Source organism: Phyllostomus discolor, chromosome 1, assembly GCF_004126475.2.
Source record: "Phyllostomus discolor isolate MPI-MPIP mPhyDis1 chromosome 1, mPhyDis1.pri.v3, whole genome shotgun sequence".
Classification (NCBI taxonomy): Eukaryota; Metazoa; Chordata; class Mammalia; order Chiroptera; family Phyllostomidae; genus Phyllostomus; species Phyllostomus discolor.
The window spans coordinates 177,042,527-177,065,252 of record NC_040903.2 but is presented as its reverse complement, the minus strand read 5'-3'; the positions used below and the strand labels follow the sequence as shown (position 1 = coordinate 177,065,252).

Below are 22,726 nucleotides of genomic sequence, written 5' to 3'. Positions count from 1 at the left end.
GATCCCCTGCTCCCACCCCCAAACCCTGCTACAGTGGGGTTTATCCGTCCTGCCCACAGATGTGCTGCTCACAGCAAGAAGTTAGTACACGTTCAAACGGGAGAAAGGGAAACTGACATTTCCAAAGCCACGAAGTCCAAGAGAGTGACAAAGCCAGAACTGAAATCTGCATCACCCACCCCCGCAACTTGGAACGAATTCGAGGGTCCTCTGCGTGTTACCCTCCTATCCCACCGATTATTTAATTCCTAACATCGAGAGCCACAGAGCTGACTTTGTAAGAAACAACGTCTTCCATTTGAGGGAGGAAGGACATGAATCCCCCAATCCTTCCTGTCCTCAAGAACTAGGGAAAACCGCCTCGCCTCCTCCCCAGGGGAGCATTTGGGTTGGCCTTTCCGCAGGTGCCTACCCAACTCCAGACCAGTAATCAGGCATCCTCCAGCCCAGGCAAAGCTTCCCACCCCGCAACGCAGGCGACCCCAGCAAACCCCAGCCCCAACAAGGCCACACACGCAGCTCACTAGGACCTCTGCTCCAGCTCCTAGCCAGAGACGCCAGGATCGCGGCGTCCTTCCCGCCTAACCCGGAGCTCGCCCCGCCTTCTTCGCTCCCCCGGTCCTTTTCCGGGTCCCTCCCTCCTCTAACCTCCGCCGCCAGCCCCGCCCCTGGGTCTCTGTCTCCCGCTGGCCCGCCCTGGCCCGCCCCTGCGCGGCATTTGTTGTCGCGGCCGAGAGGCCAGCCGAGCCCTCTCGGACTCAGGAAAGCAGGGCCGAGCAGCCGGCCGACCGGCGGCGGGGCAGCCATGGAAGGCACGGCGCGGAGGCGGCAGCATCCAGGAGCTGCGGGCGCGCAGCCGGGCGCCTCCTTCCTGCAAGCCAGGTGGGCGCGCTCCCGCGGAGTGCAGCGCAACCGCGTCGCCGCCACGTGACGGGTGCGGGCGGCCGGGCCGAGCTGCAGCAAACCCCTGGGTGGGTCAGAGGCTGCCTGCGGGGTCGGGCTTCCCTGCGCTACTTTTGTAGCGCTCCCTCGCCTGATCCCCGCCTTCCGTTTTGTTCTCTTCCTGTAGGTGCCCCAAGCCCTGCGATCTGGCCGGTGCTGGGACAGTAGCTCAGCTTGGAAGACCTCCCCAGGGGCCTTAAAAACTACGGGTGGGGGCAGCGGGCTCAGAGTACACCACTGTTCACTCGGGTCCCCGACGCACTTGCAGACTCGAGTGCCACCTCCAAGTTCTTGGGGTCCCTCCAACCCTGAGTAGGACTTGGATCCTGGTGTTAATCAGGAGGCTGACTCCTTGTCCCGTGGAACCCAAGACTGAGAATGTAAATGGAAGAGCGGAGAAGTGTGGACGCTTCTCTCCAGAGAAAGAATGAGGAACGGCTATCTTCACGTGGTCGCTGTCCCCTTCTCTCACGGAAGGGAAGATGCTATTGGTTGGTGTAGCTGGGACCAGGCAGGGCCGAGAAAGAGGCACAGGAGCACCTTTTGATCTATCCCCCCCCCGCCATTCTACTTTCATCCCGTTTTACAGACTAGAAGCATTCTAGTGTAGCAGGCATTCATTAAGCATCTCTAGTGTGCCCCGTGCTGTGCCAGGCACTATGCAGGATGGACAAGGTGAAGATGGGAGGGGCTTACAGTAGGGAAGGAGCTAGGAGGTCATCTTGGAGGGCTTCATGGAGGAAGTGGCACTTGAGCTGAGTCTCAAAGGACTTGTTAGGTGTTACAGGGAAGAAAACCTGTTCCAGAAAGGGAGAGAGTTTGGAGAACAGCAAAGAATGCAATGGCCCTGGAGCTTTCCAGGTTCACAGTGGCAAGAGGATGCAGACTGGTTGTGAAGGACCTTTGTGAATGGCAGCAGGGCCAGGACTATAGAGTGCAGAATTTAAAGAGACACTCTCAGGACATGGTACAACCCCAAGAGTGAGTGCCTACTTAAGAGCTGGGCCCTACGTGCCTCACTATCCCCCTAGTTCCTGCTCTCACTGGCAGGTTAAAGATGCAGCCTTTATTCTGTAGGTACTGGAGAGTCACTGAAGGTTCTTAAGAACTTAGGGTGCTTAGATTCGATTCTAGGCAATTTGTGGTATGATTTCTGATGAGGGGGGAAGCCTGAGAGGCAAGGCTGAGGGTAGCTCTCTGTCCTGCTACTGAGGGACATCTCAGAGCAGGGTCCCTTTCACGCCGGGAGTCTGAGTGCCCGGAACTGTGGTAGTCCCGTTACAACTGTTTGTGGGTGTCAGATATGGTCACCACTTTATCTCAACATGTGAGCCTTCCATGTGCAGCATCTTAGTCTTTTTGTTTTGCATATGGGGAAACTGAGGCCCGGAGAGGATACATCATTTGCTAGGAAGAACCAGGGCCTATGGTTTCTGCTCCTACTACTACGCTTTGGCTGCTAAGGAGCCATGTCCCCCTTTACTCCTGCATGAGCTCATCAGGGTGCTCCCTGGGGATGGGGGGAGAGACCGGTGTCTCCGCCCGCCTCACTGGGTGCTGGGCTCATTCTCAGTATCATTCATGCTCTTGACAGGTAAAATCCTAATTCCTAGGATGCGTGGATTTCCTCTGCTGCATCCTTACATACTTCTAATGACAAGGTGTTCATTACCTCTTAAGGTAGCTCATTCCTGCTTTATTGACAGTTTTTTTGCATTGTAATCAAAGTGATACATGGCCAAGATTAAATAAAATAGCCCATAGGGCTTAGAGTAAAAAGCAACAGTCCCCTGTTCTGCATCTTTCTCGCACCAGGGACAACCATGTTAGCTTCTTCTAGCTGCTTCTACCCGTTAAGTCCTATTTCTAAATAACAATGGCAAACACTGTGTAGCAGTTGCTGTGGGCCAGGCCCTGCTCTGAATTTTCGTGCATATGAATCCAACCACACCTCTCGATGCCAGACCTACTATTTATTACCCCCTGTTGCACAGACGAGAACATCGAGGTCCCGGAGGCGAGTAACTTGCCCAAGACCTGGTTGGTGGCACAGCCAGGATCTAAACCAAAGGGGTCTCCGGAGTCCACGCTCTTAGAAGTTATGTTCAGCTGCTGTTTCTTGCTTTATCAACTTTACCTTCTAAGCTAAACACCCACTGACTTCTTCCTGTTAGGATTTGGCTCACTTCTACCTCCCTCATCTTCACAGGGCTTGTTTTTAATCACTATTTTTAGTGTTTCTCTCTGTCACCCTTGTAGCCTTGGGGAATTGCATTACCATTATTTCTTTTTGGGTCAGTTGTAGGCAATACCCCTTGATTCTTTTCAAAAGGAGAATGTTTGTCCTCCACCTACTCTCACCTGTAGCTCCTTTGTCCTTCCCTCCAGCCCCTGCCAGACACAGGGCCACTCCAACCTTGTCAAGGTTGGCAACGTTTACCCGCTGGTTTCCAACCATGCCGTCGCCAGTGTTTTATCTGTGGGTTAATTCTAAACTTTGAAAATCGACATGTAATTTTTCAGTAAATCAGCCATGTAAATAGTGTTCCCTACAGAGCCAAGTACCATATTTTTCAGACTACAAGACACACTTTTTTAAACCACATTTTTTGCTTCAAAGTTTTTTCCCCTGTTTTCCTCTTCTATAACCTAAGTGCGTCTGGGGTCTGCACCATAAGATGTACCTAGGTTTTAGAGGAGAAAAATAGGAAAAAAAACTTTTGAAGCCAAAAATGTGGTTTAAAAAAGTGCATTTTATAGTCTGAAAAATACGGTAATGTGTAAGAGTTACATTTGCTTTCTTTTTTTATTTTATTTTAATCATTGTTCAAATACAGTTTTCTCCCTTTTACTCCCAATCCAGCCCCCCCAACCCTCCCCACTTCCCTCCCATTACCACCCTCCCCCTAGTTTTTGTCCATGTGTCCTTTAAGTTTGTTCCTGTAAACCCTTCCCAATGTCCCCTGAAATTCCCTCCCCTCTCCCCTCTGGTCACGGTCAGCCTGTCCTCTATTTCAGTGTCTTTGGTTATATTTTGCTTGTTTCTTTGTTTTGTTGTTCAGGTTCCTGTCAAAGGTAAGATCATATGGTATTTGTCTTTCACTGCCTGGCTTGTTTCGCTTAGCATAATGCTTTCCAGCTCCATCCAAGCTGTCACAAAGGGCAGGAGCTCCTTTCTTTCTGCTGCATAGAATTCCATTGTGTAAATACACCATAGTTTTTTGATCCATTCATTTACTGATGGGCATCTTGGTTGCTTCCAGCATCTAGCTATTGTAAATTGTGCTGCTATGAACATTGGGATGCATAGGTTCTTTTGGATTGGTGTTTTAGTATTCTTAGGATAGAGTCCCAGCAGTGGAATTGCAGGGTCAAAAGGTAGATCCATTTTTAGTTTTCTGAGGAAGTTCCATACTGCTTTCCATAGTGGTTGTACCAGTCTGCAGTCCCGCCAACAGTGCACTAGGGTCCCCTTTTTACATTTGCTTTCTTACATTGCTTTTGTTTTTCCTGGAGTTCGTACTTCCTTTTTCCCCCCTCTTATTATTTGCCTTTATTTTCTCACGTTTTGTTGAAACTTTGCATCATGTCGGGTATTTGTAGAACCCAAGTCATTCTGTCTGTAGTCCCTATTCATGGGCCCTGCTTTACTCCACTGTGGCCAAGACCCCTTCCCTTTCTGCCAGGCAGCCCTGCAGATGCTGCTGACTGCTTTGAATATTTCAGCTGCATGGTATGCGCTCCCCAGCTGCTGTGGTATCAGTGTCCCCCATATGGTAGACTTGCAAACCAGGGGAGGAGAGGAGGCCAGCCTCGTTTCAGGTTACCTGCCAGTGTGCTGCCACTGTTGTTCTCAGCAGAAGTTTCTGATGATTGAGACCTGGAGCTGGCATAGGCTTGGGGACGCGCAGGTGTCAGTGTGTGAAGCCTGTGGAGTCAGCAACTTGGGACAAGCTTAAGATCGCTCACCCCCAAGACAGGGTCTGGGGGAGGGGGCGACTTCACCCTCCATGATCTGCCTGTGGGGGTCAGAGATCCGACAGCAAAAAATAGGTAGATGCTGATCCGTGGTTCCCAAGTTGGGTGTCTGCCCTGTACCTGCCCTTTTCTGTCCTGCCCTGCTAAGCCAGGCTGGACTGATGGCAGGGAGTCCCACTGGCTGAGGTTCCTCCTAAGGTGGCAGAGAAGATAGTTACTGAGCCCCTGTAGGGTCACAGCTTCCTGAGACCCACACCTACCTGCTTTTCCAGGCTTTCAAAACGCCTTTAGTCCCTGTACCAAACAACCTTCCCTTTGCCCAGTTTGGAGGCTTCTAGAGCAAAATACTGAGGGCTCTTCTCCTCCTTCTCCATCCAAGTCCTTCCGACATGGCAGTTATCACTGTCTGCTTGTTGAGGCCTTCACCCAGTGGTCACTAAGGGGAAGGGGCAGGGTGGGCTCAGACCCCTGAGCAGCCCTCCCAGTTAGTTTCTGAATGTCTACCCATTCTGAAGGCGCAGCCAGCCCCACCCTTCTCTTTCTCCCCTCCATAAGCCAGGCATCTCAACTCCATGCAGTGCCTTTCCCACTTTTACCTCCGGGCCTTTGCTCCTGCTCTCCTGCCGCCTGTCTGCCTGGTTAATGTGCCTGATCATGCTTTGGGCTCCCTTCCTTCTGCACTTTGAGTACTGCTCCAGGCTGCACTGGTCCCTCTCTCACTTGATCTCCTAGTGGGCTGCACAACTTAATCTGATAAACAGAAACAAAAAAGCAAGCAATTAAGAGCACAGGTCTTAAATTCATGTAGACCCTGGTTTGAATTCAGTGCTGTTCAGCATTCCTGGGTGGAGAGTGACTGAAAACCGGTGTGAACTGTAGCACCCTTGGCAAAGGGGAGTGTATTGGCTCATGAGGCCAAACCACAGGCCTTGGGGATGCCTAGAACAGGAAATGTGAGCACTCTCAGAGCTTTTTCTCCCCTTTTTCCTTGATCCTTTCAGCAAGGCTGCTTCATTCTCACCTGGCTGTCCCTGGAAGCTGGAACCTTGGCCACAGGCAGCTGTGGGTTTGCATCTTGGCACCCCAGCATCAGAGAGGAAGGTGCACTTTCCACAAACACTTGTTTGAAAAGTCCTGCATGGTCCAGCCTGGGTTACTGGCCCTCTCTGTGGCTAAGGAAACATCTCTCTCTCTCTCTCTCTCTCTCTCTCTCTCTCTCAAAACTGATTTTAGAGAGAGTGGGGTAGGGAGAGAGAGAGAAACACTGGTTTGTTGTTCCACCCATCCATGCATTCATTCGTTGTTTCTTGTATGTGCCCTGACTGGGGATCGAACCTGCAACCTTGGCCTATCAGGATGATGTTCTAACCAACTAAACTAGGCCCGGCCAAGGGAGAAACATCCTCTCATACCAGAAGAAGCAGGGAATGGGCAATAGGCTGACAAAAGGAGTAGTTGCTGCAGCTCCTTACTACAGTGAAGGTGACATTGGCTCAGCACATGTTGCCTGTAAGCCTCAGTCTCCTCATCTGTAAAACAGGAGGGATAAGCCCTGCTTCCTGGTGTTGCTGTGAGGGTGCGACAAGACAGTGCAGGTGAAGCTCTTAGCACAGCACACAGTTAGGCTTGACCAGCGGAGGGGGCACCACGTAGAGGGGACAGGAAGGTTCAGCTAGCCTGGGAAGACACCAGCTGTCGGGCCTGCCACCAGAGGATGGTGAGATCCCAGGAGCTTGCCTTCCTGGTCTCACGGCTGCTCTGCCAGCCCAGTGTGGGCCATTCATGGAATTGTCTGAAAAGGATCCTGGAAAGTCAGAGAAGCAATAGCAATCTTGACAGAGGAAAACCTCTGGGGTGTCTTTAAGCTAATGTTTGCCACTAAAAAGAATGAGTAACTAGTAATTGAGACTGTTTCAAATCAGCTAGCAATCACTGAGCCTAAACCAGGTACTGGGCTGAGAACTCTGGAGAATACAAATCCGTGTCTCACAGTTTCTGTTCTTGGCACAAATGGGACAATGAAACGCACACCTCAATCATTTTAGGAAGTGGTGGGCTGCTTGTCACTGGAGGTGTGCAACTGCCGTGGGATGCCGAGAAGTGGATGTAGACTGGTGGGAAGTGGGTGAGTTGAGAGACACTAAAAGTCACTCCTTGTTTTGAAGGTCTGGATAAGAGAGTAACACTCCAGTCCTGTGCTGTCATGGCCAGGCTGGGAGTTGGAGATGAAGCACTCCCTGCAGTGGGTCTGGTGGGGCTTTGGGAAAAGCTTCATCAGGGAAGCCTTCCTGGAGAAGGTGGTGCATGCACTGGCCCTTGGACCTCAGCTCATCTGTAAAGAACAGAAGGCTAAATGGAGTGGGGGACAGGCATCCAAAGATGTATTGTCAGATGGTGTTGCACTTCTTGCCATGGCTCTCACATCAACTTGTCCCCACTGGCTTCCTTCTCAAGTTTCACTGGGGGTTGGTGGAAACAGGGCTACCAGCAGCCCTGTTCATACTCCTCATGGTTCAGGAACCAGGTGGAGGGAGGCCCTGTTCATCCCAGTCTACAGCCTTTAAGGCAGATTTCACTAGAGGGCTCTGACTGGTCCAGCTCAAGTCACATGCCCATCCCACTGACCAATCACTGTGGACACAATGATTGCAATGGAGGTTAAAAACATATGCTCTTTAGCCTAATCATTTAGATTCACATATTTAGCAACAAATGGAGCAAGTTACTTCATACTGTGGGTCTCTGTTTTTTTACTTGTAACATGGGGGTAATATTCCAACCTCAAAGGGTTTCTGTGACTATTAAAACAATGAGATAATATATGTAAACAGCCATAATAGTGCCTGGAATACAGCAAGTGCTCAATAAAGGTTAGCTACTATCCTCCAGCATCACATCTCATGTTTTTCAGCAGTGTTTGTATGCTTCGCCCCATCTGATTTCCTCACCCTTCTGTGGGTGAGAAAACCCGACCCTGTGCCCACGTGGCAGCTTCCTGCCCGAGTCTCAGAGTCAGGGCGGCTGGAGTTCACTCCCAGGACACCTTCCCCTCGGCCACAGGCCCTGACCCCACTCTTTCCTTCAGAGTCCCTTTCCTAGAACGTAATTAGGTGTGCTTCCTCCTGCTCCCAAACCCCCAGTCCTTCCTGTGGCTCGCCGGTGGCGGGTGGGGGAGATGCCCATGGGAGGAAGGGAGCGCACTCACCCCTGTCATCTGTCCCTTTGCAGGCACGGTCCCATCAAAGCCGATGAGGCCGCCGGCACTGCTCCCTTCCACCTCGACCTCTGGTTCTACTTCACTCTGCAGAACTGGGTTCTGGACTTTGGCCGTCCCATTGCCATGGTGAGTGTGAAGCTGTGGGCAGCCTCAGCCAGCGGTGAAAAGATTTAGTGTGATTTGAATTAGCTGCGTGACCTTAGATAAGTCATTTCCTCTACCGCTAAACAGCAAGAGTAGGCCTGGATGATCATGTCCTTTGACTCTATGACTGTGGCCAGTGAGGCAGCTGCCAGCAAGCAGGGGAAGGGCTCTGGGAGCCTGAACAGTCATATTATTCCTGACTCCCAAGTTGGAACTCGAATTCCTGAACAGTCATACTGTGCCCTACTTCTGTCTCACCTCCAGATCACCAAACTGGAGGAGTGTGGGAAAGAAAGCAGAGCATCCCCACTTGCCATCCCCACAGCCCTGAAATAGTATTATTTTTCTGGAGGTAGGGTATAGGCTGATTTTGCACATTATGTATGACTCTGAGCCTTGGGTAATTTTTGTGCCATCTGGTGAAACTGTCCCCTTCCCTCCAAGGCTACGTCATGCATCAGTGTACAGTGGTGGCCTCTACAGAGGAGATTCATACTGAAAGAGCACCAAATGCCCTCACTTGTGATAAATGATGGATAGACGGATAGATAGATAGATAACAGAATGTGAAAAAATTGAATGAGGCACCACCAGGTACCAAGGTGTTAATTTTTGTGTGGGGGTGGTAAAAATAACATTATCCTCTGCTGGAACTGACACCTTGCACATGCTAGTGATAATGCAATTAGCAAAGCCCTTTGGGAAAGCAGGTTGTCAGGTGATAACTAGAACCTTGAATAGTGCCTAGCAAGGTATGTGCTCATTACACTTTTATTGCATGAATAATAACAGTAAGGTAGAAATAGCAGCTAACATACATGAAGTGCTGACTCTGTTCTAAGCTCTTTATGTGGTTAGACCTACTCAGTTCTCACGCTAACACTCCATTAATCTCAGCTTTATAGATGAGACTTGAGGATAGATAGGGTGACTGGCTCACGCTCACCCAGCTAGCAGTGGGCGGGCCAGCATCCGCACCCAGGCACCCTGGCCCCAGAGCCCACCCCCTTCCCATCATGTCAATCTCCAGAACCTTGATATGTTCATCCCTTCTGACCCGGCAAGATTCCTTCTAAAAATCTACCCTGAAGACATAAAGAGACAACAGCCTGTCTACTTGAAGATGTTCTTTGCAGTGTTGTTTACAGTAGCCAGAACCCATGAGTGATTCCGGTGTCCAGCGGTAGGGACTGGGTCAGTCAACTTCACTGTGTCCAGTATAGAGCATGCTACCTGGCCATGAAGCAGGAATTATGGATACTACAGAGCAACCTGGAATGTTTAAGGAGAAAAGAGGTCCCTAAGTGGCATGAGTTATTGACTGATTGTAAGTCAGTTACAGTCCTAAGAATTTCTTATTCTTTATTTTTATTGTGTGCATTGTTACACATGTCCCCTTTGCCCTCCACCCCATCACCCTAACAGTCTCATAGACATGTTTCAAAGACAGAGGGGAAGAAGAAAAGCTTTCCTGGCAGTGTGTCGGGGAGGCATTATGGTGGGTGCTGGTACTCTTTTCTGCAGACTTTTTTTTTTTTAATGTAGGAGAAAAAAAAGGGACAGAGTCAGGAGTCGGGGCATCTGACCAGGTTTTGGGTGACCATGGGCAAGCCACTGTCATTTGGGCTTCGGTTCTCTCATCTATATAAGAAGACTGGCGAACCAGCTGCCCTGAGCCCCCTGCCCTTCCCACATGAAGTTCCCGCACGCTGGAGGACAGAGGAGCTGCCGTCAGGCTGGTGTTCCAGGGAAGGGAGAGAGGAGGCCAGGAACAGGGTCAAGGCTCCACCCACTCTCTAGGAGTCAGTTTCATCCTGCCTAGAGTTGCTGTGGCCACGCTAACCCCAAGCCCACTCGTGGGGAGAAGACACATTTGAAAAGCGCATGCATACCCTGGAGCTTTTCAAATGTATGCACTATAGTCCCAAACTTCTAATAACTACAAAATACAATCATTTACAAGTTATAAAAGTAATATGCAGTAGTCGTAACAAGTCAGTCCACACCCAGGTGTACAAAGTAGTAAGACTCTCCCTTTCCAGCCCCACCCCGACAGTTTGGAGGAAGCCCTTCCACTCCTTTCCCTGCTCACACAGACACACGTGCACATCCTTATTCTTTTCCTAACCGAAGTGAGATTTTACTGCACACCTTATTCTGTAGCGTGCCTGTTTTACTTGGTCATGGAGAGCTCTCCATGTCAGTACATGTAACATGTCACTTCTGTTGGTGGCTGCTGAGCCTTCTTTATCTGTAGTGAACGTGTACTATAGGCTATTTGATTAGTCCTGTTCAGCTGGAGAGCCGGCCTGTTTCTGGTGTTTTGCTGTCACAAAGAGCATTTCCGCCACCATGCGTGTCTTGCTGTAAATAAAGATACAGAGCTACGCACACAAATAAAGAGAAAGAAAGAAATTGAGATTTCTATGTCCTGAGAGTGGTATTTCTGCAGATTAGTTTTATCCAATGTGCCATTTTTGAATTAAAAGAGTTAAAATTTTTTAGTTTTTATTGAAATCTTTGGTCACCACCCATGTTCTCAGTCAACAGACACTGGAAGTGTGGTTTGGCGGAGTGTGTGTGTATAATATTTTGACCTTGAATAAGGATGGTCACTGTGACCCCACGAGGCCAGGACTTCCTGGGGTAGACCAGACGGAGGAGCTGCCCCAGCTGCCTCCTCTCCCGGGGAAGGCAGGAAAGGGAGAACTGAGACAACTCTGGAGACCTCACTTACCTTCTCCTTTGTTCCGAATGTTCCACATCTTGGTCTGATTTGGAAGGGGCCATCTGCTTGGTGGACAGGGCCTTTTCCCACACCTGGGCCCAGCAGCCAGAAGAGCTTGTCATTGTCGTAGGACCTGGAGTGCCACTCCCCTGGGAGTCCACATAGACCGCCTGGGCCACATTCCCTATGTTGCAGATGGGAAACCTTACGGAGAGCAAGGACTTGCCCACGGTCACCAGGAAAGCTGGTGTCACCACCGAGTCCCAGAGGAGCCTCCAACGACCAGGCCAGTGCCCAGGGACATTTACTGAGCACCCCCCAAGAGAGGGGCTCAGGCCTGGATTTGCATCTCCCGTGTGCCTGGGCACGAGTCCGTGTAACTTGCCCATGCGACTCTGTGTCTCTGTCCGAGAGCTGCCGAGGGGATCCCAAGAGATCACAGAAAGACTTAAGAGTGTGTGAAGGAGGTAAGGGGCCGACTCCCCCAGGGCCTCGTGGGCCTCTGCCTGGTGAATCCACTCCTTCTCCTGTTCCCTAGCTGGTGTTCCCTCTCGAATGGTTTCCGCTCAACAAGCCGAGCGTGGGGGACTACTTCCACATGGCCTACAACATCATCACGCCCTTTCTCCTGCTCAAGGTAGGGTCCCAGTGCCCCCGCCCTCCCTCCCCACCCTCATCGCCACCTCCCGCCAACAGGCAGCTGGTGCCAGCCCTGCGAGCACCCTGAATCAGGCTCTCCCTGCCTGCGCCTGGGGACAGGACTGTGATAGAGGGACACATTGAGGGCGGGGGGCGCAGGGGAGGCAGGTGCCCCTGGCTGGGAGGGATGGAGAAGGCGTCCCCAAGGGGGGGTGTTTGATTTGAGCCTCAGCCCGCTGTACCAAGGGGTAGAGGGGAAGCAGCATTCAGGCAGGAGGACCTAAGGACAAGGCCATGCTCAAGAAACCATAATACATGCTGGGAGGCTGAGGCAGGAGAGGCTGGGTTGCCCGGGAAGAGGGCAGGGACCAGTTAGGAAGGCAGATGAAGGCTAGGTGACAGGAATGGCAGCAGCGGAGGGGGAACCCCCTCCTCTGGCCTGGAGACCCCCGACTTTGAGTTGCCACTGGGAGCGCAGAGCTCACCAGGGCTGCCGGCTGTGCACTTTGCCACATAAGGGCCCTTCACTGTCACCATCTACTATCCTCATCATTTTGGTTTTAGACATTTCAAACCTCTAGAAGTCAGAAATGTGTAAGTGTGAAATTCAGAGGGGTCCTCAGCTAAACAATTTAACTTCAGAAGCACCGCCCCTCTCCCATCCCTGTCATTTCTTTGTGTTTGCCATGGAGCAGTCACTCAGATATTGGAGAGTCTCTTCAACAGGCCCCCCACCAGCCACCCAGGGGCACACCTCGGGCAGTGGGAGGGCTGACCCTCACACCCCAGCTTCTGGGTGGAAGGCCTGCTGTCACCTCCAGGACGTGGCTTGCATGTGACCCTGGGTGAAGAGCTGGCCCCTGCTTCCTCTCTGGGGAAAGGAGGTGCTGTTCCCACGGCCCTGTTGGCATCAGAGGGGTCATGTGAGACTCGGGAGGGTGGACTGGCCCACTAAAGGGACCCACCAATTTGTGAGTGACTTCCCAGCGGGTGGAGCCCACCCCACCTCAGGTGTGAGGGAGTGAGGCAGAGGGTGTCTCCTGTTTTTGACCCAAGGGGTCAAAGCGCTAGGCCTTCCTCTGACCGCAGCTCATCGAGAGATCGCCCCGCACCTTGCCGCGCTCCGTGGTCTACGTCAGCATCATCACTTTCATCATGGGCGCCAGCATCCACCTGGTGGGCGACTCCGTGAACCACCGCCTGCTCTTCAGTGGCTACCAGCACCACCTGTCAGTCCGTGAGAACCCCATTATCAAGAATCTCAAGCCGGAGACGCTGGTGAGGTGGCCTCCCCCACTGCATGCAAACCCTAGAGGCCAAAGAGATGCCCCCGCTCATCACTGTGCCCGACCCTCTGTCGAGGGCAGTCTGCTAGTGAGGGCACAGTCGCAGGACAAGCCAGGACACCGTGTTATTAGGGAGTACGCGCTGACTTCCAGCTGGGCCCCTCCCACTGGAGGGCAGGGTGTGAGGAAGAAGGAGGGGGTGCGGGGGCAAAGGCCGGACGTGGGGGAGGGTGACCAGGGGGCTCTGTAGGACGGCCCCTCTCACCCTGTCCCCCCTTGTGCCCTCAGATCGACTCCTTCGAGCTGCTTTACTACTATGACGAGTACCTGGGCCACTCCATGTGGTGAGTGATGGGGTCAGTCTGTCTACGCAGGGACCCTGGCGCCCTGCCAGCTCTGCCACCGGTTTCAGGGACATCCAACCAGCCTCTCTTGGGCCTCAGTCCTCCAGGTGGTCCTCGAGCGCGGAGACTGGAATGGGTTCACCTCCCCTCCCTGCAGGGTAGCTGCAAGCTCCCGTGGGGCGCGCAGGCCCTGGCCCCTCCGCCTCCTCCCGCCGGGCTGTGCCCGCGGTGGCCACTAGAGGGCAGCGAGCGGCCGTCCCGCCCTCGCCCGGATCCTGCAGCAGATGGGGGTGGAGGAGGCGTTCGCGCTGATAAACATTCCCTCCACCCCGCAGGTGATGTGGGGGTGAGGACCCCCACAATGCCCTGTCGTGGCCTTTGGGGGTGGAGGAGGGAAGCAGCTGATGAGGGCCAGCTGGACCAGGTTGGGCGGTGCTGTTTGTGCTCCCCACCCTCAGAACTCCCAGGAATTGCCCCTCCCCTTCTCTCCGCACTAATGGGGGGGCTCAGCCACGGGACGTTCAGGGCCCAAGCGTGGAGCAGTCATCCAGTCATCTGTCCCAAATACCGCCCCCCCCCCCGCACCGCCCTACTTTACACAGGACAAGCGGGGGCCAGTGGAAGAAGGTGTGAGCATGGACTGACAGCTAGGTAGTGACAGAGGCAGCCCTGGACCTGGGGGCCTCGCTCCTCAGTGAGGCGGGCTCTCCTGTCGCATGTGCCCTACACTTGTCACTGTGTTTCCAGGGTCTGTTTCGGAGCATGCACAGTTGCTCCTTCTGGCTCAGGGGGTTCTTGACAGGCTCCTTGCCAGCTCTCCCTGACCTGTGCCACAAGACCCTTCCCGTGGAAGGCCGGAGAGGGGAGGAAAGAGGAGCTGCAACAGCGGGAGGACAGGGAGTATATGGGGGCCAGGAGAGGGGGAATGAGAAGGATGGGTAAGGAGACAAGAGCAGGTGTGAGAAAAGGGGTGCATGGGAAGAGCGGCCTGTGTGGGGGGAGGAGAGAGGGTGATCCTTTTGAGTGAGGGTGTGGGGGGCAAGGGTGAGGCCGAGGGCTGAGTGTGAGTGAAGGGGCTTCACAGAGCTCCTGGGAGGCCCCCAGCAGGTGCAGTTCTCCTTTGTACTCACCTGGACCTCAGGCCGCTCTCTGCTCAGCCCTGCTGCTTGCACCTGTTTCCTGGCCAGTGTGGGGCTGAGGCTGCAATAGGCTCCATGCCTGAGGCAGACACCCTCTCACACCATGGCATGAGGGAGGTGGCCAGGGCAGTGTGGAAGGAACACCCCCATCCCCACCAGCCTGTGGGCCTCTGAGTTGCATGTGCCCAGGGAGCAGGCCTCACCTTCCTGCTTCCCTCCTACCCCACCCTGGACCCCCAGCACAGGAAAGGCTGGCAGGGGCTATGAGTGCCCTCCCCCAAACCAGGCATCTTGTAACCCATGAAGTGACACTGCACGGGATGTTGCGAGAGACCAGTACAAGGACCCGTGGGGAAGGCGGCCTGGGAGACGGGTGGGAGGGGCAGCCAGGCAGGCCTCTGAGGCACTGGCTTCCCTGTTGCAGGTACGTCCCCTTCTTCCTCATCCTCTTCATGTACTTCAGCGGCTGTTTCACTCCCACCGAAGCTGAGAGCTCACTGCCAGGGGCGGCCCTTCTCTTGGTGGTGCCCAGTGGCCTGTACTACTGGTGAGTGGACATTGGGGATGGAAGGGGTGCTCTGATCCAGGCACTAAAAATGTGCCTTTGACCACAGAGCTGCTGTATGACCCCAGGTGAGACCCTCCATATTGGAGCCCCTGCTTCCTCCTCTCCTCGTAGGGACAGTGACAGTGGCATGTTGTGGCCAGTCTGTTACCAGGAAGCCAGGCCTGAGGGTGTTGGGGCCAATAGACTCCATCTCTAACACCAAGTCCTACAGAGCCCCTGGGTCTCAATTTCCCTCCCTGTGGGTTGGGGTAAGACCTGCTTGTCTCCATGTCAGGAGCTGGTGAGAATCCAGGGAGAGACAAAGAAGCTTTATAAACTAGAAAGCACCGTGTTGATGACATAGACAGATAAGGGGGGAATTCCACGGCCTGGAGCTCCCCGCCTGGTGTCTTTTTCCCTCCAGCTCTCTCTTCCCCTTAGAGAGGACCCACACTCTTACCCCTCCTCCCCTTACTTCCGTCCTGAAAACAGGCCCCCCTGGGGTGGGGGGTGAGTGTCGCAGGAAGGGCCAGTCCTTCTCTCATGGGAAGCCTTCACTGAAATGGAAAGGGCCTTCGTTCCTGAGGCCAGCTGCAGCCCAGCTCCAGGGTCTGTCCCCTGACTGGCTGAGAGAGTCCACCCCTGAGGACAGGATTTTAAAAAATGGGTGTCGACTACAGCAAGAGGGAAGGTTAGACGTGGGAAAGAGCTTCCCGCCCAGTTCGTACCCAGAGCGTGTTAGTGCAGTGAGAACCACAGCAGCAGCCTCAACCACTTGTGGAGCAGTGTGCTTTCCAAGTGACAGCTGTACACAGCCCTTGTCAGTAACCTTGAAAACGGGGCCATTTGTGCCCCCTCTATGAGGAAAAAAACAGGCTTTGAGATGTCATATAAATTCCCCAGGGTCACACAGCTGCAGAGCTGTAATTCCTTGAGTGAAGTGGGTCGGCATTGGGGTTCTCTCTGGAAGAGGGGAGTGGACCAGATAACCTCTCAGAAGCCCTCCAACAAATGTCCCTGCGTTTCTGGCCATGTGCAAGGTGCTGCCTTTGGAGCTGCAAGGAACTCTGGGAAATCTGAGACTGTGCCCCAGCCTTCAAGGAGACAGTAGTGACAAGTCCCATAAATTGCAGCTGCATTCCCAAACTGAAATGTGTATAGGAACCAAGCTGGTAACAAAAATGCATCAAGCAAACATCAAGTGAGGCAACAGGGAATGGTGGGGATTGTGGCAAACTGTAAAATAATGCTCTGATGGAGCAGCTGCTTTCCCATCTAATCAGTTATTGTCATGTAAGAATACAAGTCTAATGTGACCAGAGAAACCAGAAATCTACATTTTCAGGTATTTTGTTATTTAAATATTGGCAACAAACTCAGCATTTTTAAAAATAGCAACTTCCCAGCCAAATCACTATGCTGCATAGGGGCTGTGGCTCAGAGCGGTGTGGTCCCATAAGCCCCTCATTAGATGTGCTGTTCTGACTGACTGACTGACTGACTGACTGACGGGGGCGGCCTGGTGCCTGGGTGGGGTGGGGGATGGCAAGCAGGATAGGGCTGCCACAGCACCCGCTTCATCTCACCCACTGGCCTCCTCAGGTACCTGGTCACCGAGGGCCAGATCTTCATCCTCTTCATCTTCACCTTCTTCGCCATGCTGGCCCTCGTCCTGCACCAGAAGCGCAAGCGCCTCTTCCTGGACAGCAACGGCCTCTTCCTCTTCTACTCCTTCGCCCTCACTCTCCTGCTTGTGGCCATGTGGGTCACCTGGCTGTGGAATGACCCTGTGCTCAGGAAGAAGTACCCAGGCGTCATCTACGTCCCTGAGCCCTGGGCCTTCTACACCCTCCACGTCAGCAGCCGACACTGAGTCCCTGGCATCGGCCACTGGTGCTCTTTTGGCAGGAGATGGGCCGCAGAGGGAGTCTGAGCAGGGGAGTGTATGTGTGGTGCGCATGTGTGTGTCCACCCACCTGTGCATAACCGTGACTGAGAACATGAGTGGGAGTGTGCATTGTGTACATGGATAGGTATGTGTGTGTGTGTGTATGCATGCATGTATGGAGTGTGTCGTTAGGAGACTTGATTGTTTCAGTCAAGCTTCTGTTTGGTTTGGATTTTTCCGGGGTGGAATTTAGTTTCAGGCAGTGTGTCCAGGTCAAGACATGAGCCCTGCCTCCCTGTGAACCTGGCGAGAGTCGGGGCCCCCCTCTCTCTCACTGCTCAGGGCTGATCCCATCTTCCTGTGAAGCCTCTGCTGCTACCCCTGCAGGGAGGCCTGGGTGCGGCCATGCAGAGGGGATTTGGTGTGTCACCACTCCCCCCCCACCCCGGCCCACTCCTCAGACCCACCCTGACCCTGGAACCAGATTACATACATTACATGAACTTTCCGTGTATTACTGAGCAAAGCATGTCCCTTCTCTGGGTTTCATTTGCACTGGAAGAGCGCAGGGTCCCAGAGTGGGCTGGTGGCTAGTTGCGGTCTCCTCTTGCATCAGCCTGGGAATGGCAAGAAGTTTTATACCATCACTGTCCTCGTACCCTGAAAGGGGTATGTGCACCCCAGACCCTCACCCCACCTCAGGTTACGTGAGGTGCTGAGCTACTCACCCCCAAGGATGCATCCACCCCAGTTGGGGTATGCACCCCAGCCCACCCCCCAACCACCGGCCTGATGTTGGGGGTCTGGCAGTGGTAGCTCCCCCACCAGCTCCCTCTGCCAGAAGCTCTGCCTCCATCCTCTCCCTCCAGGGGAGCTGTGGCACCACTTCCTGTCAGCCCAACTGCAGGTTTCGGAGCTGCAGCTGATGGCAGAGTTCTCGAACACTCGCACTATTCCGTGAACCGTGTGAAGGGGAGGTGTTGAGGCTCTCTACAGTTGGCCTTGTCTGAGCCTGGATCTCAAGCCTTCTGCCAGGGCCCTGCTCCCAGAAAAGGGTCCTCGTTCCCATCAGGACACCCCAACCCCGCTTCCCCCAGGCACTGCACACAGGTCTGCAACAGCCGCAGGGATCGCAGCCACATTCCCAGCAGCCTTGGCCCACGTGTGCTTGTGGGTGTCGGGGCCCGTCTTGCTTTCCCCGGGTTCTCAGGGAGCCCCGTGCCTCAGATTCTCCTTTCATGTTGGGGGCCCTCTGCTGCCCCCTTACAGGTTCCCAGCCTCTGGTCAGTCCCTGTCTGCGGGCAGCATCAGTGGTGAGAGGTGTGAATAAAGGCAGTGTGAACTGGGGAAGCTGGAGGAGGGGGTCCCTGGAACAGGGGAGGGAGTGGCTGGTCTGGGGCCCGGGCAGGAGTGCTGGGCGGACCCCAAGGGCCCACTCAGTCGGACCTGGCTGCAAGTGGGTGCTGCCACTGGCCCTCCATGCCACTTTGTAGGGTCCCTGGGTTGGGGAGCGGTGGGAGCAAAAAGGGCCTGGGTCAGGCCCAGCCCCCTTCAGAGGGGAGGGGCAGGAGGGAGTGTCTCCAGGCTGCCCCTCAGAGATGCCCCAGCCCAGTCCAGAGGCTGAAGCAGAGAAAGCCCCCTCCATGGGGGGCCAAGTTTGTTGGAGGTTGGTACTTAGCCTTGGGTCAAACACTTATCTCTAGGGGCCTCAGCTCTTGATCTTCAAAGGTCCCAGCGTCTCCAGGCAGGTGGGCAGGCAGGCCCGGAACTCCCTGGGCTGCTCTTAGCACGGGAGGGGCCTTTCTGCACCCTTGAGCCCCAGTGCCCTACATGCCCGGCAGCCTCGTTTGGCTCCCTCCCCATCTCCGGGACACTGCCCCTCCAACCTCTCTGGGGCCTAGTCACAGACGGACACGACAGGGACCCTCTGAGCAGGCTGGGGCCCGGCTGTGTGGGGGCCCAACACTTGGACAAGGTGAGGGGCCCTTGAGAACAAAACAGGAGGAAAAACTGGGTAGAAGGGATGAGAGTGAATACCGTTGGCCCTTATACAGCATGGGGGTTAGAGGTGCTGACCCCTGCAGATCCCTAATCCTGCATGTAACTTTTATTTTTAATCCTCACTGGAGGACATGCCTAATGATTTATAGAGAAGGGGAGGAGGGGAGGGAGAGAAACATCGATGTGAGAGAAATATCAATTAGCTGCCTCTCGGATGCTCCCCAACCAGGACCAAACCCACAACCCAGGCGTGTGCCCTGACCGGGAATCGAACCAGTGGCCTTTCAGTACAACATCCAACCCACTGATCCACACCGGCCAGGCCCACATACCTTTGACTCCCCTCAACCTTCACTGCAGTCAGTCCTTACATCCTTGGGCTTCACATCCGTGGATCCAAAGAGTATTTCACTGACCACTACTACCCTGCTGTCCACCAGAAGCCCATTTAATAACTGGTATTTTCTGTTATATGTATCATATACTGTATTCTTACAATAAAGTAAACTAGAGAAAAGAAAATGTTTTTAAGAAAAATCGGAGACTTCCGGCAAGATGGAGGAATAGGTGGATACACCGTACCTCCTCGTACAACCAAGATTAGAAAACCAATAATTTACAACAATAATTTACTATCAGAATAACACCCAGATCTGGCAGAGGATTTATCTGAATGGAAGCCGGGCAGCCAAGAAGTTGAAGTAGACGCGTTCATCCGGGCTGGTAGGAGAAGAGGAGCCGGGTGGGCGCGGGGCTGGCTCGGGTCGGCGGCGCGCGGAGGTCGGGGGAAGGTTTGGCGCGAAATCAGCGCAGAAGCCGTCCGGCACGCAAGAAGGCAGCGGTGATCCCTGAGTACGCAAGCTGCGGCTGGCAGACCCAGAGGGGTGGCGATTGTGGACCAGGGCAGAACTCGCGGCCCAGAAGCCCAGACAAGGGTCTGAGTCCAGGGGAACGGAACTACCGCCGTTGTTTTCTCCCGCCCCGCTCCCGCTCCCGCCCCGCCCCCACATATAACGTCACAGTCTAGCAACTGGGGTGCCCAGCCCCAGTGAGCAGCTAAGGCTCCGCCCCCCACCGTAACAAGAGCAACCAGACCGGGAAAAAAAAAAAAAAATGGAGAGACAGGGGGGAAAAAAACCATGTTTTCAACAGAGCAGATCAGTCCCCCAGGACTCATCCTTTTGAGTGACCAAGAATTAGCCAATCTATCAGATGTGCAGTTCAAAACACTGGTGATCAGAAAGCTCACGGAACTGGTGGATTTTGGACGAAATTTAGATGAAAGAATGCAGAGTACCATAAAACAGATGCAGGAAGACACGCGGAGGAGAGCCAATAGTGAAAGGAAGGAATATGAGTCTCAAAACAATACAGTGGACCAGAAGGAAGATAGAATCGACCAAGCAGGAAAGCATGATGAAATAAGAATTCAAAAAATTGAGGAAAAGATTAAGAGCATCCAAGACACCTTTAAACGTTCCAATATCCTAATTATAGGGGTACCAGAATCGGAAGGGGAAAAGCAACAGATTGAGCACGTATTTGAACAAATAATAAAGGAGAACTTCCCCAATCTGGCAAAGGGAACAGTCTTCCAAGAAATCCAAGAAGCTCAGAGAGCCCCAAAGAAGTTGGACCCAAGAAGAAACACACCAAGGCACATCACCATTACATTAGCCAAGGTAAAAACGAAGGAGAGAATCCTAGAAGCAGCAAGAGGTAAGGGGACAGTCACCTACAAAGGAGTTCCCATCAGACTGTCAGCTGATTTCTCCAAAGAGACCTTACAGGCAAGAAGGGGCTGGAAAGAAATATTCCAAGTCATGAAAGACAAGGACCTACATCCCAGATTGCTCTATCCAGCAAAGCTCTCATTTAGAATGGAAGGGCAGATAAAATGCTTCTCAGATAAGGTCAAGTTAAAGGAGTTCATCATCACCAAGCCCTTATTTTATGAAATGCTAAAGGGACTTATCTAAGAAAAGAAGATAAAGAAAAGACATGTATAGTAAAAGGACAGCAAACTCACAAATATCAACAATGACACCTAAAGCAAAACCAAAAGAAACTAAGTAAACAATTAGAACAGGAACAGAACCACAGAAATGGAGGGCACATGGAGAGTTAACAGCAGGGGGGTGGGAGGAGGAGAGAGGGGGAAAAGGTATAGAGAATAAGTAGCATAGAATGTAGGTTGAAAATAGATAGGGGGAGGGCAAGAATAGTACGGGAAATGTAGAAACTAAAGAACTCATAAGTATGACACATGGACATGAACTAAAGGGGGAAATGTGGGTGGGAGGGGGGTACAGGGTGGAGGGAGAAGGGGGGAAATGGGACAACTGTAATAGCATAATCAATAAAATATATTTAAAAAAAAAGAAAAATCAAAAGGGAGAGGAAATACATGTATTTATTGAAGAAACCCACACATAAGTGGACTCACACAGTTCAAACCAGTGTTGTTCAAGTCAACATAGAACGGGAAGAAGCCACAGTGAATTATTAAAGGCTTAGAGATTTGTGTCCCTTTTCGCAGACCTGGGTAGGTCACTGGAAAGGTCTCCCTGGAAATGCTCTAATTGCCACCTGGCTCCACTCCACCGGCCGAATCGGAGACCCAGTGGTGGGGACCCCGTGGTATGGAGGGGTTCTGTTTCCCCTGCAGTGTTGAAGTGCAGCATGAACTCGACCCGGGGCAGCACACGGGGTGACGAATCTTTGGGTAGTGAGCCCTCGTGTAGCCACCACCCTCTCGCAGGTGCTTCGGTCACATGAGAGACGCCCCTAGGAGACGCCTAAAAACCTAAGGAAGGAGTTGGCAAGGGCATGTCCGTGGGATGACTTTGGGGCACACGGCCTCAAACCCCAGCACACGCGGACTTAAACCCAAGGAAATGTCTCCCCAACGAGCCCCGTCCCAAACGCAGGGCAGTTCCGAGCGTGGGCGCTGGCCTGGTCCCGGCAGACTCTCCCCCAAGCCTCAGCCCTGTCCCCATGCCCTTCCAAGGCCCGCCTGACTGTCCTTCGCATCTTCTCTCCGACGCTTACTGAGAAGTTGCCCTCCTCTCCCCAGCCCCACCGGAGGGAGGGAGAGCCCTCCAGCTGAAACTGTCTGGGTCTAAGAGGTAATTCAACACACAATTTGGGGGAAGAGAGAACCTTCCACGTGGAGGTAGGTAGCCAGGAGAGGAGGGAGGGGAATGAACCGGAGGCAGGCTCCACTTGTCCGAACGCCTTGTACAAATTAGCCAGGGGTCCCTCTTCCTCTGGGCAGGTGCAGCCCCTCTCTGGGACCCACTCGTCCCCCAGGCCAGGACCCCTTGCACAGGGCACAACCTACGCGGCCATACCTGCGGGTCCTGACGGAGCGGGCAGCCCCGGAGCTACCAGCTGTGCACGGGCAGCTGGAGGGGGAGAGCCCAGCTGCCCAGCTGAGCAGCTCCAGGGAACGCCCCACCCTGCCCTCACTTCCTCGGAGTGTGTGTGTGTGTGTGTGTGTGTGTACAGTGGGGGGTGGGGAGCAGCACAAACCACCGAGGAAATGGGGAGAGTCAGCAGCTTCTGACGGAAGGAGTGGGGGCTGCGGAGGGGAGAGAAGGGAAAGGAAAAAAAGGAGGAGCTTCCTGCCCCCAGCCAGGAAAGTCACATAAGAGGCCTCCCTCTGAGCTCCCTGGGGAGCCCACCATGGGGCCTAGACCCCAGAGCTGGCACCTACCCCCACCCCATCCCCAGGGTGCCTGGAAGGAGGGAAGGGAACTGACACACTGAGAACCACTGGATGGTGGCAGAGGCCATCACTGGGCTGTGCCATCGTGGGAGGGTCCCCTCCCCACCTACCAGGTGATGGGTGATGACTCTTAAATGAGACAG

The 22,726-nt window shown here is 53.5% G+C and overlaps 1 protein-coding gene across 2 annotated transcripts; it reads left to right on the top strand.

Annotated features, from left to right (window-relative positions):
- Positions 1–677: 677 nt before the first annotated feature.
- On the top strand, positions 678–19,370 carry CLN6 (CLN6 transmembrane ER protein). Of its 2 annotated transcripts, XR_004899348.1 has the most exons (8): positions 678–882; positions 8,149–8,263; positions 11,548–11,646; positions 12,738–12,926; positions 13,223–13,278; positions 14,842–14,964; positions 16,567–16,907; positions 17,432–17,438. XR_004899348.1 is itself a non-coding variant. In XM_028506681.2 (7 exons), exons 1-7 carry the CDS (start codon positions 806–808, stop codon positions 16,835–16,837), a joined length of 930 nt encoding a protein of 309 aa, XP_028362482.1. In that variant the 5' UTR covers positions 678–805; the 3' UTR covers positions 16,838–19,370. The 2 variants fall into 2 exon arrangements, 1 of the variants encoding a protein (XP_028362482.1); XM_028506681.2 differs by having other exon boundaries at positions 16,567–19,370.
- Positions 19,371–22,726: the final 3,356 nt, after the last annotated feature.

Bases quoted from the DNA above. Each gene is read 5' to 3' on its own strand.
- CLN6 (XM_028506681.2), top strand. From the start codon at position 806: ATGGAAGGCACGGCGCGGAGGCGGCAGCATCCAGGAGCTGCGGGCGCG. The intron at 883-8,148 runs GTGGGCGCGCTC...GTCCCTTTGCAG, and splicing joins GCCTCCTTCCTGCAAGCCAG to GCACGGTCCCATCAAAGCCG. The intron at 8,264-11,547 runs GTGAGTGTGAAG...CCTGTTCCCTAG, and splicing joins TTGGCCGTCCCATTGCCATG to CTGGTGTTCCCTCTCGAATG.